This window comes from Hemicordylus capensis, chromosome 2, assembly GCF_027244095.1.
Source record: "Hemicordylus capensis ecotype Gifberg chromosome 2, rHemCap1.1.pri, whole genome shotgun sequence".
Classification (NCBI taxonomy): Eukaryota; Metazoa; Chordata; class Lepidosauria; order Squamata; family Cordylidae; genus Hemicordylus; species Hemicordylus capensis.
Window position 1 is genome coordinate 197,780,534 of NC_069658.1, and position 14,419 is coordinate 197,794,952.

At 42.7% G+C, this 14,419-nt stretch overlaps 1 protein-coding gene across 3 annotated transcripts in view; it reads right to left on the bottom strand.

Moving 5' to 3' along the window:
* Positions 1–14,419, bottom strand: part of COL2A1 (collagen type II alpha 1 chain) — a 137,781-nt gene that overhangs the window by 62,787 nt on the left and 60,575 nt on the right. For all 3 annotated transcript variants that reach the window (XM_053298390.1, XM_053298391.1, XM_053298392.1), the window contains 7 exons: positions 14,361–14,414; positions 9,903–10,010; positions 7,323–7,376; positions 5,999–6,097; positions 2,129–2,182; positions 1,418–1,516; positions 658–711 (listed from right to left, as the gene is read on the bottom strand). In XM_053298390.1, coding sequence (XP_053154365.1) covers positions 658–711; positions 1,418–1,516; positions 2,129–2,182; positions 5,999–6,097; positions 7,323–7,376; positions 9,903–10,010; positions 14,361–14,414 — 522 coding nt within the window. The remainder of the gene's footprint in view (positions 1–657; positions 712–1,417; positions 1,517–2,128; positions 2,183–5,998; positions 6,098–7,322; positions 7,377–9,902; positions 10,011–14,360; positions 14,415–14,419) is intronic.

The window sequence follows — 14,419 nt, forward strand, 5'->3', positions numbered from 1 at the left end:
ATATATATATATATATATAGAGAGAGAGAGAGAGAGAGAGAGAGAGAGAGAGAGAGAGAGAGAGAGAGAGAGAGAGAGAGTGTGTCCAGGGACTTGCCAGGGACTGGCAAGAGAAAAGGGTTCATTTTAATTTCCAATGATACTGCTGAGTTGCTGGTAAAAAGGGAAACAGTCTAGGTCATAGCTTCTGAAGGAAAGTGTGTTGTGTTTTTCCTGCTGGGGGAAGAAAGAAGAGGAAAACAAGCAAATTCAGGTGCCACTTCTAACATAAATGATTTTATTTAGATGGTGGTCAGATTATGCAGAAGGTAAGCTATGGGAATATAAAACATTCTACAATTTGGGGTTAGTATCATACTGTTCACTACAATTGATTAACTTTACAATATCTCTAGCTCAAGATTGGCTTTTTTGCATGCTTGGCTGTGAGGACTGTGTAAGTCAATACACCATCCCACACTCCATGTAATTTGCACTAAAGCTTAGCTGCATATCAGCTGTGCACCAAGGAATAACTAAGCAGGGGGTGCAGAACAGGATATTTTCTGAACAGGCATGCAGAGGCTGGGTTATTTTTGTTATGGGATCAGTGGGGAGGGAATGACTTTGTAAGAAAAGATGGGACTGGGGGGAGAGACTATATTCAAAGCCACTTACTCTTAGGCCAGGAGCACCAGGAAGTCCTTTCTCACCAGCTTTACCAGGTTCGCCCTAAACAGAAAGAAAACAAAGATGGCAACTGATGTGCTTCTAGCAAAAGCTGAACATTGCATCTGGAATGGAGGAACGGAACTCTATTAACCAGCTAGCCACAACTTCTCCCAACCAGCTCTCTGTATTTTTATCACCATGGTGTATGGTTTTACAGAACCTATGGCTGGCCTACCCATTTTGGAAGGGCGGTATAAAAATCAAATTAATAATAATAATAATAATAATAATAATAATAATAATAATAATAATAATAAATATAGGTGGCAGATGGGTAAGGATGGTGCCCCATGTCTGCCCTCCGGGCTCAGCCAACATCACCTCTAGCTGGCCTTTCCTCCAGCTTTACCTGGTGATGTGCCACAGGCTGCCACTGACACCACCACACCTGCTGCACCTCCTGCTTTTCCTCCCATTCTTGCTATTTTAAAAATTGGAGAAGGGAGCAGAAGAGGAAATGCAGAGGAGAGGAGGGTGTGGGCTAGCTTTAATGGTCCAGGGAGGGATAGTATAGTATAGCAGGAGAGGCAAATAAGTGAAGACCAGCAGAAAAGTTCAGGCTGGACAATATCCTATTGGAAGCATGGAAACCTTCCTGCTGTGCCAGTTACCCAGGGTAGCTATTCCATGTCATAGCTATTTCCCATTTCCCTGGACCATTGCTTTAGCCATATTCTCAGTGGTTGTTGCAAGCAGGTTTACTTACGTTAGCACCTTTTGGACCTGGGAAACCCATGACGCCAGGCTGACCACGAGCACCCTGTGGACCAGGTGGACCAGGTCGTCCATCTTCACCAGGGGCACCCTACAAAGTGATTCAAATACAGGCATGCATTGCTTTGTTACAAATGTCAGAAAGCCAAGAATCCTGTTTCAGAAAGTGCGCACCTAACTTGCTAGAAGTGCCAGTTTGACCATAACAAAAGGCTGTCCAGCTTTGTTAGACTTCCTTTAGAACCTGATGGTTTATCCCCATGTGGGAAACCAGCACAAGCTTGGTGTGTATTATGCTCATTATTTAGCTGTTGTGGCTTTTCTATATGAGGCAGCAACAGGGTTTTCAAAAGGCCACCAAGGTAGCATTAATACACACACATATACACCACTCAACAATTATCCTCATATACTTACACACTTTCAATGTTCTCTTCCCCTCACAATATCCAGGTTCCATTTAGCATTCTCTAAAATTGTATGTCCACTATTTTCTCAAGCTCTGTAGTTACATGTTGCCTTTGAACCGAAATCCATCATTTCTACTGTTCCCCACATCAGCTCAGCACCCCTCTAATTCCTGCAGTCTCATATCACTTTCTACCTAAGGTCCCATACACATATGTCAACCCCCTCCTCAAACTGCCTACCAACCCTATTCTTTGCGATGATACAAAATAGGGAAAAATAGAATTTTACTTACAGATGGACCAACTTTGCCTTGAGGACCAGCATCACCAGGACGACCAGTGAGACCCTAGAGAAAGGTAAGAGGCAGTTAACATGTTTCCCAACTCCATTTCCTTGAATTGTTGCTCAAAAGTTTTATCCACAAATTTCTCAGTGTTGTGAATCTTTATACTCAGAAGCTGCAGAAATTAAAAAAAGGTTCTGCAGTTTAAAGATGGGTTGAAAGCAGAATGCAGTGTAATAATAAAGCATTTGTGAGATTATAAGTGACTGGTTAAAAAAAATTAACCAAAAATGATCCAAAATAATTCAAATGATATCCTCTGCTTGTTGGTTCAACCATCAGCTCTGCTATTGGTTTAGCAGAACATATCAGACAAACACATTTTAAATTCCCACCTGATTTTCTTTGGGACAACCATGGTAAATACCTTCTCCAAATGGTTAAGAATTATAGTTAACATGACCATCTTGTTTGTAACATATAAAGAAGCAGCCACATTGCATTTGCTGTGGTCAAAGTGCAGGCATAGTTCCAACACAGAATAATTAAAGGAGTGTCTTGAAACCTAATGTCTTCAATAGACACTCTTAACCTGGGTTTAAGTAAGCTGAAATATACCACCTTTAAACTGAATTAGAAGTGCACACAAGAGGCCCAGAGAACAGTCTGATGGCGCACAATGCAGTTCTACTGCTGAAGCTTAGCAGGTCTGCTGGCCCCGTAAACTGACTGGATGGAAGAAGACCATATTAGTTCCATATGGAAGCCATATAAGCTCTTAAGAGTAGGGTAAATTAGCACTGGTCTGAATGTTCCCCTGAATTTTTGCTGCTCCATTTGCAGGTAATAAAAATTGGAGGGGCATTTTCTGCATTTTGAGGGGAAGTGCAGATGAATGTTCATAAAGTTTTGGAGGGACTTAGCAGCAGCTGTGACAACAACACGGCTGTCTTTTAATTTTTTTTCTCCAACACTGCACTTATGTAGGCAGTGGCAACAGCAGTGCTGGAGGTACTGATGCCTTTTCCTAATGGCCAGCTCTTGGTAGTTGCCACCACCCCTGCCCCCTCCCCAAGAATGGAACAGGCAATGTGAAACATCTTGACATTGCATCACCCCCCCCCCCAGTGTGTTCTGGGTTTTAAAAATGGCAGATAGCAAGAGCCAGCCACCAGAAGGAGCAGCAGTGCTTGAAGTGCTGCTGCTGCCACCATCCACAAAGCCACAACTATTTCTACGGAGAAGCAAGACAGGTGGGTCAGCTTCCCTCCAGGCATGCATGGAGCAAACAACCTCTGGGCATGCCTGTTTATCCAGGCATGTGTTGCTGATCAGTGCAAAAAATGACCCCCATGCATGCACAGAGGCTTTTTGTGTGCTGCCACTACTGAGAGAATGGGGGCAACACTGCACAGGTCTGCCATTAAGTGCCTTCTCTTTCAGTTTTAAAGGTGCCCCTCTCTCACTGCTCCCCCACTGCCTTTCATTTCCTTTGGAAGCAAAGAGGAATCCTCACAGGATTCCCCTTTAAAGGTGCTCAAACTGGCAAACCAGTCCGCGGTTGAACCGGGTTCAGTCCAGTTCAATCATGGACTGGTTCATTCGCTGGGCTGGTTCAGTCCACAATCAAACTGGTCAAACCAGCCCGGGTCACTGCAAACCAGTTCAATTGTGTACTGGTTTGGCACACCCCTAGCTGGAGTGCCTCCCAGCTGGTCAGCTACCATTTCCCCCAGAATGCACTGGGGGAACATAGCGCTTCTATACATAGTGCTTATAGCAAAACCTTAACAAAATTTGCCTCCCCACAATCTTTGAAAATGCCAGACACCCTTCCCAAATTTCACTGCCTGTGAGGTGAAAATAAGGAGGGATGTTTGGATCACCACTATGTACAGTATAACTTTGCCTTTCCACAACTGGACAGGCTGGAGCTGCAAATGCTTTTCTTGGACCTTTTATTTGCCCTTCCTGTTCTACAAACAAGAGAAAATAAAATGTGAACCAAGTGGAAAAATAGGCTGACTAGGGTACTTTTACAATTGTATTTGTAAAAGTTATACCCTGCTTATTGACAAGATGCTCAAAGTAGTTCAGAAGATGGTAAAATGGCTGGAATCCAAATAGCTTAAGCTCACACAAGGAGCTTCTGCGAGCCCAATGGATTTTATTCTTTTAGTAGTTGACTTCTATGACAAATCACAAACTGCTTTTAAACTGTCCTCTCTTTCAGAATCAGTTTCCCAAATGTAAGTGCTAAATGTAAGTGCTATATGTAAGTGCTATATGAGCCTTAGCCCTATTCACACAGCATGTTCAACCCACACATAATCTGTGTACAAAATACACCCGAACGGATTTGTAAATACATGCAGTTATTCATACGTTCAATGCACATACAATAGTATGCTTCCTATTTGTAGTCTGCCTTTGAGGGGGACTGTGCCAAGGTTCACTTCTGAAATTGATGTATTCACACAAAAATATGTACATGTGCACAAACACTTGTATGCACATTCAGCATAATGTCTGAACAGGGCTCTTGTGGGCTACTGTTGAAGAAAAACAACTCTAAAGTGCATGGGATTAGCTACACAGTTCTTTGGATCCTGGCCAGTAGAAAGCAATTACAAATACACACACAATCAAATGATAAAACAGTAGCTGGCATTCAGATGAATCCCACATGCACAACTGCTTGTGAAGTGTGGGTGCTCAAGTGCAGGAGCGTAATTTAATCAATCTCCTCTTCTCCAGAAGCACTCTGTGCAACCCGCAGTTATGACCCTGAGGATCACATGACCCTTGAGGACATATTTGTGCATTGCACAGAACACTCCTAGGGGAACAGAAGATTAGCAAAAATTCCTCCCTCAAATGGTTGTGCAACTTCTGCACACATGCTTTTTTTTTAATGTATGCATGCAGCATGATTGTGGATTTTGGCGAATGTACAGGTGAAACTCGGAAAATTAGAATATCGTGCAAAAGTCCATTAATTTCAGTAATGCAAATTAAAAGGTGAAACTGATATATGAGACAGACGCATTACATGCAAAGCGAGATAAGTCAAGCCTTAATTTGTTATCATTGTGATGATCATGGCGTACAGCTCATGAAAACCCCAAATCCACAATCTCAGAAAATTAGAATATTACATGGAACCAAGAAGACAAGGATTGAAGAATAGAACAATATCGGACCTCTGAAAAGTATAAGCATGCATATGTATTCAGTACTTGGTTTGGGCCCTTTTTGCAGCAATTACTGCCTCAATGCGGCGTGGCATGGATGCTATCAGCCTGTGGCACTGATGAGGTATTATGGAAGACCAGGATGCTTCATTAGCGGCCTTCAGCAATTCTGCATTGTTTGGTCTCATGTCTCTCATCCTTCTCTTGGCAATGCCCCATAGGTCAGGTGAGTTTGCTGGCCAATCAAGCACAGTACACTTTTCAGAGGTCTGATATTGTTCTATTCTTCAATCCTTGTCTTCTTGGTTCCATGTAATATTCTAATTTTCTGAGATTGTGGATTTGGGGTTTTCATGAGCTGTACGCCATGATCATCACAATTATAACAAATTAAGGCTTGACTTATCTCGCTTTGCATGTAATGCGTCTGTCTCATATATCAGTTTCACCTTTTAATTTGCATTACTGAAATTAATGGACTTTTGCACGATATTCTAATTTTCCGAGTTTCACCTGTATGCAAAGCATACAGTAATTGTATTAAATACATCAGTGCATGTGAACAGACCCTTCTCAGGATGAGCAATATTCCCTCATGTTGAAGTGAGCCTGTAGGGTTGTCATTACTCCTGAACATTCTTAGGAACCATCCCTACAGTTTGCTCAGTTCCATGTTGTATCTTACCCTAGCACCAGGTAGGCCAGGCTCTCCAGGGCGCCCAGGATCTCCACCAGGTCCTTTGGGACCCCCAAGGCCAGGAGGCCCACGTTCTCCAGGAGCACCCTGTTCAGGAAAGAACAAGCAAGAAATACATTAACAAATGCTATTTGAGAGGCATCAGGAAAACTAGTTTTTCCCTGCTGCTCTTGGACCAATCATTTACCACTAAATTCTGGGCATGTTTCCATTACACATTTAAACCACTTCCCAACATAACTGTCATGGCTCCCTAAGGAACTTTGCAACTGTACTTCTATGTGCTTGGCTGAGAACACTTAGATAATCCTAACAACTTAGGTCTGGGGTTCTTAAGAGAGTGCCTCCTTCTGTATAGGCCCCACCACTTATTAAGGTCATCTGAAGAGGTCTTTCTACAGATGCTACAGGTTCAGCTAGCTGTTATGCAAAGTTGGTTCTTTTTGCTAGCTACTTCTGAGCTTTAGAATGCATTCCCAGCCAAAAAACAGAATCTGACTGCCTTGTCTCTCTTCAGGAAAACCTTGAAGACACATCTGTTTATCCAGGCATTTGGCTATGCTTAATTGTTTAATTGTAATTCTATTTTCAAGTTGTCAAACTCAAATTTTTAAATTGTAATGTATTGTAATTGTTGCTTATTTTGTACATCACCTAGAGACCAAGTGTTAGGCAGTACAGAAGTGTAATAAGTAATAATAATAATAATACACAATCCTGACAAAATGAACATTTCAGAAATTTTTTGCAGGAATTCACAACAGCTAAATTGGTTTTGAAGCTAGTTTAAATTTGTAGCATACATGCACCCTAGATCTGCAAAGAGGAGAAGCACTTTTATTATAGCTCAGTCCACATCACATTAAAACCAGTGGATTAGATATAGAGCTGGAACTGGTTTAGTTTCACTCTACCAAGAGCTAACTTAGGGCATCCTGACCACTCAAAGAAGAGTGAAATTAAACTTTTGTGAGCCATTGCCATTTAGGGCTCTGATATGGTTTTGGTGATAGAGTGCTGGAGAGCAGGAACCTTTGAACAAAAACAGAACCCTATGCACCAATTTCAGTTTTTCACCCAACTCAGGAACTGGGGTGCCATTTTCTTATCATTATCACAGAATTCCATCATTCCTAGAGCAAAACCAACAGGGAAATATAGTTCCCTCAAGGGAAATATAGTTGCATGTAGTAGCAACCAAACTAACACATGCAACACAGAGAATGGAAATAGAAAAATGAATGTAAATCCACCCTAAGCTCCCACATGTTTTGTTTTTTTTCCCCAGTGGGAAGGCAGCAGGCTCACTCACCTTGGGACCAGCTAATCCATCCTGACCTGGGAAACCACGATTTCCGGGAGAACCCTAAAGACAAACAAACAATGAGAACACAATCCAGAAAGTTAAGGAGTGCAATAGGTCAGGGAGCTGAAAATGATGCCAAGACAGCATTACCATAATGAAGGAGTAAAAAACAAGGGGTCTTGAACATTTTCCATTTGGCTGTGGCTCTTTTAGCATTAAGCACACTACTAACCGTTGCACGTGTTAACACCACGACTAGATGGGAACAGAATCCTATCCTATTTATTAAGCTTTTCCATGGTTTCATTCTGAATCCAATAAAATAATTGGTTTTATTTTAAAACCTGAGTTGCAAAGCAAAAATCTGAACAGCCTAGAGGCCCCTGCAAACAATACATTGGTTAGGTGTACACCTAAGATGTTTTAAGTGTACCTCTAAACATGTAAAGAATGAATGTAACTAACACACATTTGCAAACCTGAATATCTTATAGGTGCACTCATCATTGATGATAGGCCCCAAGGGTGCAGCTGCCAGTTGTGTACACAATCTGCAGCAAACCTAGGTAGTGTAGAATGACCTTAAGACCTGTGAGCTTGCCACGTAAAAGGTACTGCAATGAGAGTCTCATGACTAACAAGGCAAAACAAGTCACTTGTCCTGCACTGTGTACGACAGATGCATCCATACCACACTTCCAAGGGACCATGTCACTACGTCAGCTTTACTTTTGGGATCAGGACTCACAAGCATTGGAAATGGAATCTTTATTCCAGTCATTGACCAGACAAAAATACAACACAATAGATAAACTCACAAGCATTAAACCAGTGTCTTGCCTTTGCAGTAGGGATGTGCACAGAACTGGTTCGGAGGCCCTTTATGGGCCTCCGAACCAGTTCGAAGAACCGGCGGTTCTGCCGGTTCAAAGGCAGTGGGGTCTTCCTTTAAGAGCAGGGGGAGGATGCACTTACTCCTGCCACTTTTCTTACCCCTCCTGCCACTTTCTCCCCCGCCGGCTTCGGCATTTTTAGCAGCCCATCGGGGCGGCAGCATACCTCCCTGCTGCCCCATTGCCCTCCTCTTCCGGATATGACTGGAAGTTGGCTGGCGCACACAGGCGCATCAGCAGCTTCCAGTCATATCCGGAAGAGGAGGGCAATGGGGTAGCAGGGAGGTATGCTGCCGCCCCGATGGGCTGGGGTAAGTGCACCCTCCTCCCCCCGCTCTTAAAGGGAGACCCCTGCCACCTTCGAATCGCCCCACCGCAGTTCCGTGCACATCCCTACTTTGCAGCTCCTGGTGCTCCACAGGCTGTCTTCACCCGATCTCTATCTCATGTCAGATACTGATGGGCCAGCTCCACCTAACATTTTCAAAGCCCACTTTCAGTCTCTTGCCCACTTCTTTTTGGCCTCTCACACTACTGTGCTGAGTTGTTCATGTTCTACTTGGAGACTGTCTCCTCCCACTTGTATCCCTTTCCTTTGTTAAAATGGTTTCCATTCAGGCACACTGCAGAAGTGTGCAGGGGGTTAAAAAAAACACACAACTCATTTGGGGAGCTCTGTTTGTTTTTACGCTCCAATTGGGTTTCATTTTGGGCCCATTTGGCTTTGTACCATTGTTTTGGGGGGCCCATTCAGAGGGACCCAATTTATTTCTGAAACACCCCTCCCCTCATCACTTGCATTTAAACTTTTTAAAAAATTGATTTAACTGTTGCTTCCAACTATCGGTAATGGCAAGAGATGAAATGCCACTTCCAGGCAGTTGTGATCTTGAATATCCATTGTCAGAAATGGATGGAAATGGCAGAAAGCACTGTCATCCTGGGGCAGTGTAGGAAACAAAAATGGCTGCAGTGACAGCATCACATTTCTGCATGGTGGCAGCCATTGTTTTTAATTCATACAATCCAATGATCACACTGCATCCCAGAGTGGTTATGAGCATTCAAAATGGTGCCCACCAAGAGGTGGCTGTACATTGCAGCTTCTGCTTCTGCTGATCTTGGTGGTGGTGGAAAACAACAGTTGTGATAAGAAAAACAAATTCATTTTTTATAAGAGCACAATTGAATGGGTACAACAAATAGGGGTCTCAGAAATGAACTACATACCCATACGTTTGTGCACATCTGCAGTCTTTTCAGAATGCACAGAACCTGAATTGAATGGGCCCCATTAACTTAGGTTTGTATTCTTTCCAAAAATGAATGCTTATACCTACTTTCTAGTACTTTCTCTCCTCCTGGTTCTCTGGAGCCACTAGTAATGCTTCATTGCAGTTTTTCATTCAGTCACAACAACCAGTTGTCTTCTTGTTCCACCACACATGTTCAGAGCAGAAGCAAAGCAGTACCTTATGTGTGCTATACCAGAAAGGCATAAGACTTCTATCTAAAAAGCCCACTAATAATGCCACCCGTTGCAAATTGCTCTCCTAGGCAGCCTTCTAAATGAGTCTTATAGCCAGGTTTGCCCTGCTTGGGACTCATACCATAGAGGCCGATGGCTTTCCCCAAAGGGGACGGTGCTCTGCTGTTCAGACAAGAAGGTACTACGCCAAATAGTATGATTTACCCTCTCTCCAGGTGGCCCAATTGGACCTGCAGCTCCTGGCTCACCGCGGCCACCTCTCTTGCCTTCTTCACCAGCTGGTCCAGGAGCTCCTTGAGGACCTGCAGGGCCCTAAAGGGGAAGAATCACACAATACAGATGCTTAGTTACTTAACTCACTCCTTCACCTTTGTATGCCAAAGACCTAGTTGCTGTGTCCAAGCAGACATTTGGGCATCACCAGGAGGTACTCAGAGAGTACAGTGAGAAAACTATACAGACCAGAACAGACATATAATCTTGATGAGCAATGAGAGTACAGCTTGGGAAGCAGAAAACAGAGGTTCCCATCTTTGCTTTGTCTTCCTTCCTTAACCTTTCACTGTTAATCTCGACTGTAAGCTCTTTGCAGCAGGGGCTTTCCAGTGCCTGACACACTGGAGCCCTAAAGATATTAACAGTGATTCTATTAAACTAGAAGAGATTGTGACTGGGCTTCAGTCCAGACAGGGACTAGATCTGAGTTGCTCTTTCCCCAATGGTCTTTATCACTGGAAATGTGCTTGGTACAAAAGCAAGGCCAGCTAAATTATTCTAGGCTAAGATATACATGGTTCGGTACAGGCATGGATTGCAGAGGAAGTCCTGACCCACAGCTGGAATAAGCTGGCTCCCATTTATGGACACTGACAAGCAAGATAAATGTCTGGTATCAGCTGGCAGAGCTTCATGGAAACCAATGGACCTTCTATTGGTGCAAACACACTGCTATAAGGAACTCTTTAAGGGTCACTGATGCCAACCTGCTGAGCTCCATTCCCTCCCATTTAGATTGGTTAATGAAGCAGTGTTTGGCAGAGAATGGCATCAGTGTCCAGGCATAAAAGGCAGAGAGTTCAGATACAACAGGGTAGCCATTGTTTGCTGTGGTGTGAGCCAAACCCAAGGCCACTCACAGCATGGACTTTACAGCCAAAGGGATCAATCAGCAGGAGGGAAGGCTTAGTTATGCCCAAGATAAGCTCTCTGTTTCCCTCAAAGCAACCCCAAATGCAAGAGAGAGGGAAGGGCACAGAGGACCCTCACCACACCTCCAGGTATACTTTAGCAACTTGGGAGCCAGGCCATTGATTCAGCTGGCCCAATATTGCCTATTTTTGACTGCCAGTGGATCTCTGACATTTCAGGCAGGGGCCTTTCCCAGACCTGTTACTTGAAATTATTTTAGATGGCGATGCTTCTGCATACAATGTATGAGGTCCACACTACCAAAAAGTGTGGAATCTAACAAAGGTACAAATTCCTGCTAGCATCCAATGAAATCAACATATTAGCCCTTTTCAGACATTATGTTATACCTGCATTCAGACAGGATGTATATTGCTATATCTGAGTTCAGCATAACATGTGAATAACTGTATCTGTGTACAGATACTGTACTTGTGTACACTGTACACAGATTGTACAAGTGCTGAACATAACATGTGAATAGGACTATAATTTAAAATCAATACGATGCAATACAATTATTTTTCAGACAACTGACCTGTGGAACTCTCCACAGTGGAGAGCAGTTAGCAACTGATCAATATCAGATGAACTTAGCAGCTACATGTGTGGAAAGGTAATGTTGGGGGTGTGGGGGAGAATAGGGTTGTGGTTGCTCACCCACTGTGAACACTTGTCTCATCTCCAGGCCTGCCAGACATCCACATATAGTAGGGATGTGCACGAATAGTGTTGCAAGATGTAATTCAGAACACATCCCCTGCCCCTTTAAAAAGGAGAACAGGTGCATATGCGCATGTGTGGAGACCATGTGTGTGCCAGCATTGCATGGGGACAGCTGGGGGAGAGTGCCACTGCCAGTATGTGAAAATAGCGTGGAGGAGCGCCACAGATTCAGGAAGTGGCAGCAAGTGGCGGAGGAGCAGGTATGCACCTGTTCTCCTCCATTTTAAAGGGGCAAGGGATGTGTATCAAATCGCATCTCAAAACGCAATTCGTGCACGTCCCTGGAGTGTCTCATTTCCACAGAACCTACACATGAAAAATCCCATGTAGGACCACACTGTATAGTCAGCTCCAGATTCTTATGTGGGATTTCAATCATGCCATCTGAACCTAAGCATGTTCCATTTTCCACACGTAGACAAACACATATATGTCTGTTTCACAGGCCTGAATAGGTGCTTGTGGCACATCTCTGCTTTCCCATTATGTACCACTAATAAAGTTATCAGAACTGGCGCAAGCAGTGGTACAACACCTAGAGAAGCCCATATCAGGCAGTATATAAATATGATAGATAGATAGATAGATAGATAGATAGATAGATAGATAGATAGATAGATAGATAGGGTTAAAAACATACAACAACTATTTGCAGTTTATGAATTTATGCATCAAACATTGTTAGATTACTGGAAAGACTATTTCTTCAGGCTCAGCTGAATCTGAACACTTAAGGATGTATTGAATATAGGATGAAAACTTTGGACATATGATTTTAGACTTAGTACAAGCTAATGTTCTCATCCTATGCTGAATATATAATAATATATCACAAATCCAAATGAGCCTGAAAAAATACCTTTCAGTAATTAAAAGCAAAATGCACCTAAATATTCAGATGGATGCACTGGACAATATAACAGCTTTTATCCAGATTCACGAACAGCAAACAGCTGTTTATGAACTCATTTACACCACTGATTGACCCTTTTCTGATAAATTTACCAGCTACATATGGTGCAAGAGCAGGCTCAATACAAAATTTGACACAGAGATTCTTCTCATAAGATTGGTCAAGTAGAGCATACATTGAAATAATTTGTGGGAATGAACAGTAAGTTATTAAAAAGAGGCACATTAATATACAAAACTATGTTTAATGTAAAGTTAAGCTTGATGTACATATCCGCTTTTCTTTTCCAAACTCCCTAACTTGAGACACTGGGAAATGTAAGTTAAGCTTCAAACCATTACTGAGTCTTGCAAAGGTTATTCTAGAGCAGTGCTTGAATTACAGGGGAGCCAGAAGGTTAGGGTTCTTTCATGCTGGCTCCCTTAGCTACTCTTTAGAAAACTATTCAGGGAGTTATTTGGCTAAAACTTATTAACTTACTTAAAAGTTATTTGGGGGAAAAGTTAAATAACTTACTTAAAAGTTATTTGGGGGAAGTCAGAGGTATGTGGATTTTATTAAGGACCTCCCTCCTCCCTGCACCCTGCCACACACACACAATTCAAGCATTATTTTAGAGCAAGCTGGAGACAAAAAGAATGGTTAAGGAGCAACTTCTCTTAAGATTTTTGTGGGGTGGGAGGAAAGACACTTTTGCCTAGGAGATATGAGTTATTAGGTTTGGTGGGGGGAGTTCAATAAAATGCAAGGGGACTTCTCAAATGCTTAGCAGGAGATCTGCACTCCTGTTGTAGAGTAGACCACAAGAGTTAGAAACTCACAACACAACCTTACTTTAAAGTGAAGGGGAAGTGAAGCAACAATCTTTTAATTTCTGTGAGCTTTGATTTTCAGAAGGCCTCTTGCACAGCCTCAAACCCACCCTCTTCTTATGACCTGCCTGTTCCTGGGGTGAATTCAGAATATAAAGCAGAGCTTTTTGGAAGGCTCATTATGGAAGTTCAATAACTGCATCCAGATGAGCAGTATTTCCAGGGCCTGGGATGAGTGTGGACAGGACTATCTCCATATTGGCAGGACCTGTCGATATAGAACTTTCCCACTTGATATCATTCCTGGAACTAAGGGAGTTAGTTCTTGGACTTCTACTTTCTGCTGTGGTGAAAGAGCAGCAACAGAAATCCAGATGGGCTTTTTAAATAGAAGAGTAACAGGCAAATGTGTGTGGCTACTGACTACCCTTTGGCTGGATAAAATATGTCAACCACTCAGTTAGTTATTATTTACCAAGTTGGTTATTGCCTTTAAAGCCCTAAATGGCTTAGGTCCAGGTTACCTTAGAGAGCGCCTTTCTCTACAAGACTACCACCACTCATTAAGATCATCAGGGGGGATCCGTCTTCTGGTGCCACCAATTCATCTGGTGACAACCTGGGATTGGGCCTTCTCAGTAGCTGCCCCTAGGATGTGGAATGCGCTCCACATGGATATAAGGGGATTATCTTCCTTGAAGGCCTTCAGGAGACGCTTCAGCCTGTCTTTTAATGATATCTAGTTTTAACCTTAATTTTAATGATATTTTATCTGGTTTAAATGTTGCTTGATTTTGTTTTATTCTGTGTTTTTTATTTTAATGTAAACTACCCTGAGCCACTTCAGGAAGAGCAATAGATAAATTGGATAGATAGATGGATAGATGAATTACTGGCTTTTTAAGGGCCAGTGAACCATAAAGGTTGTGAAGGCTGGACTTTAACAGAGGGCAAATGATACATTCAAAGAATAACAGAACTTGTATGTTACACTAGTATAAAATCACATAATTGGATACTTACAGTTTCGCCCTTGGGGCCTTGTTCACCTTTGAAGCCTGCAATGCCAGGTTCTCCCTGCA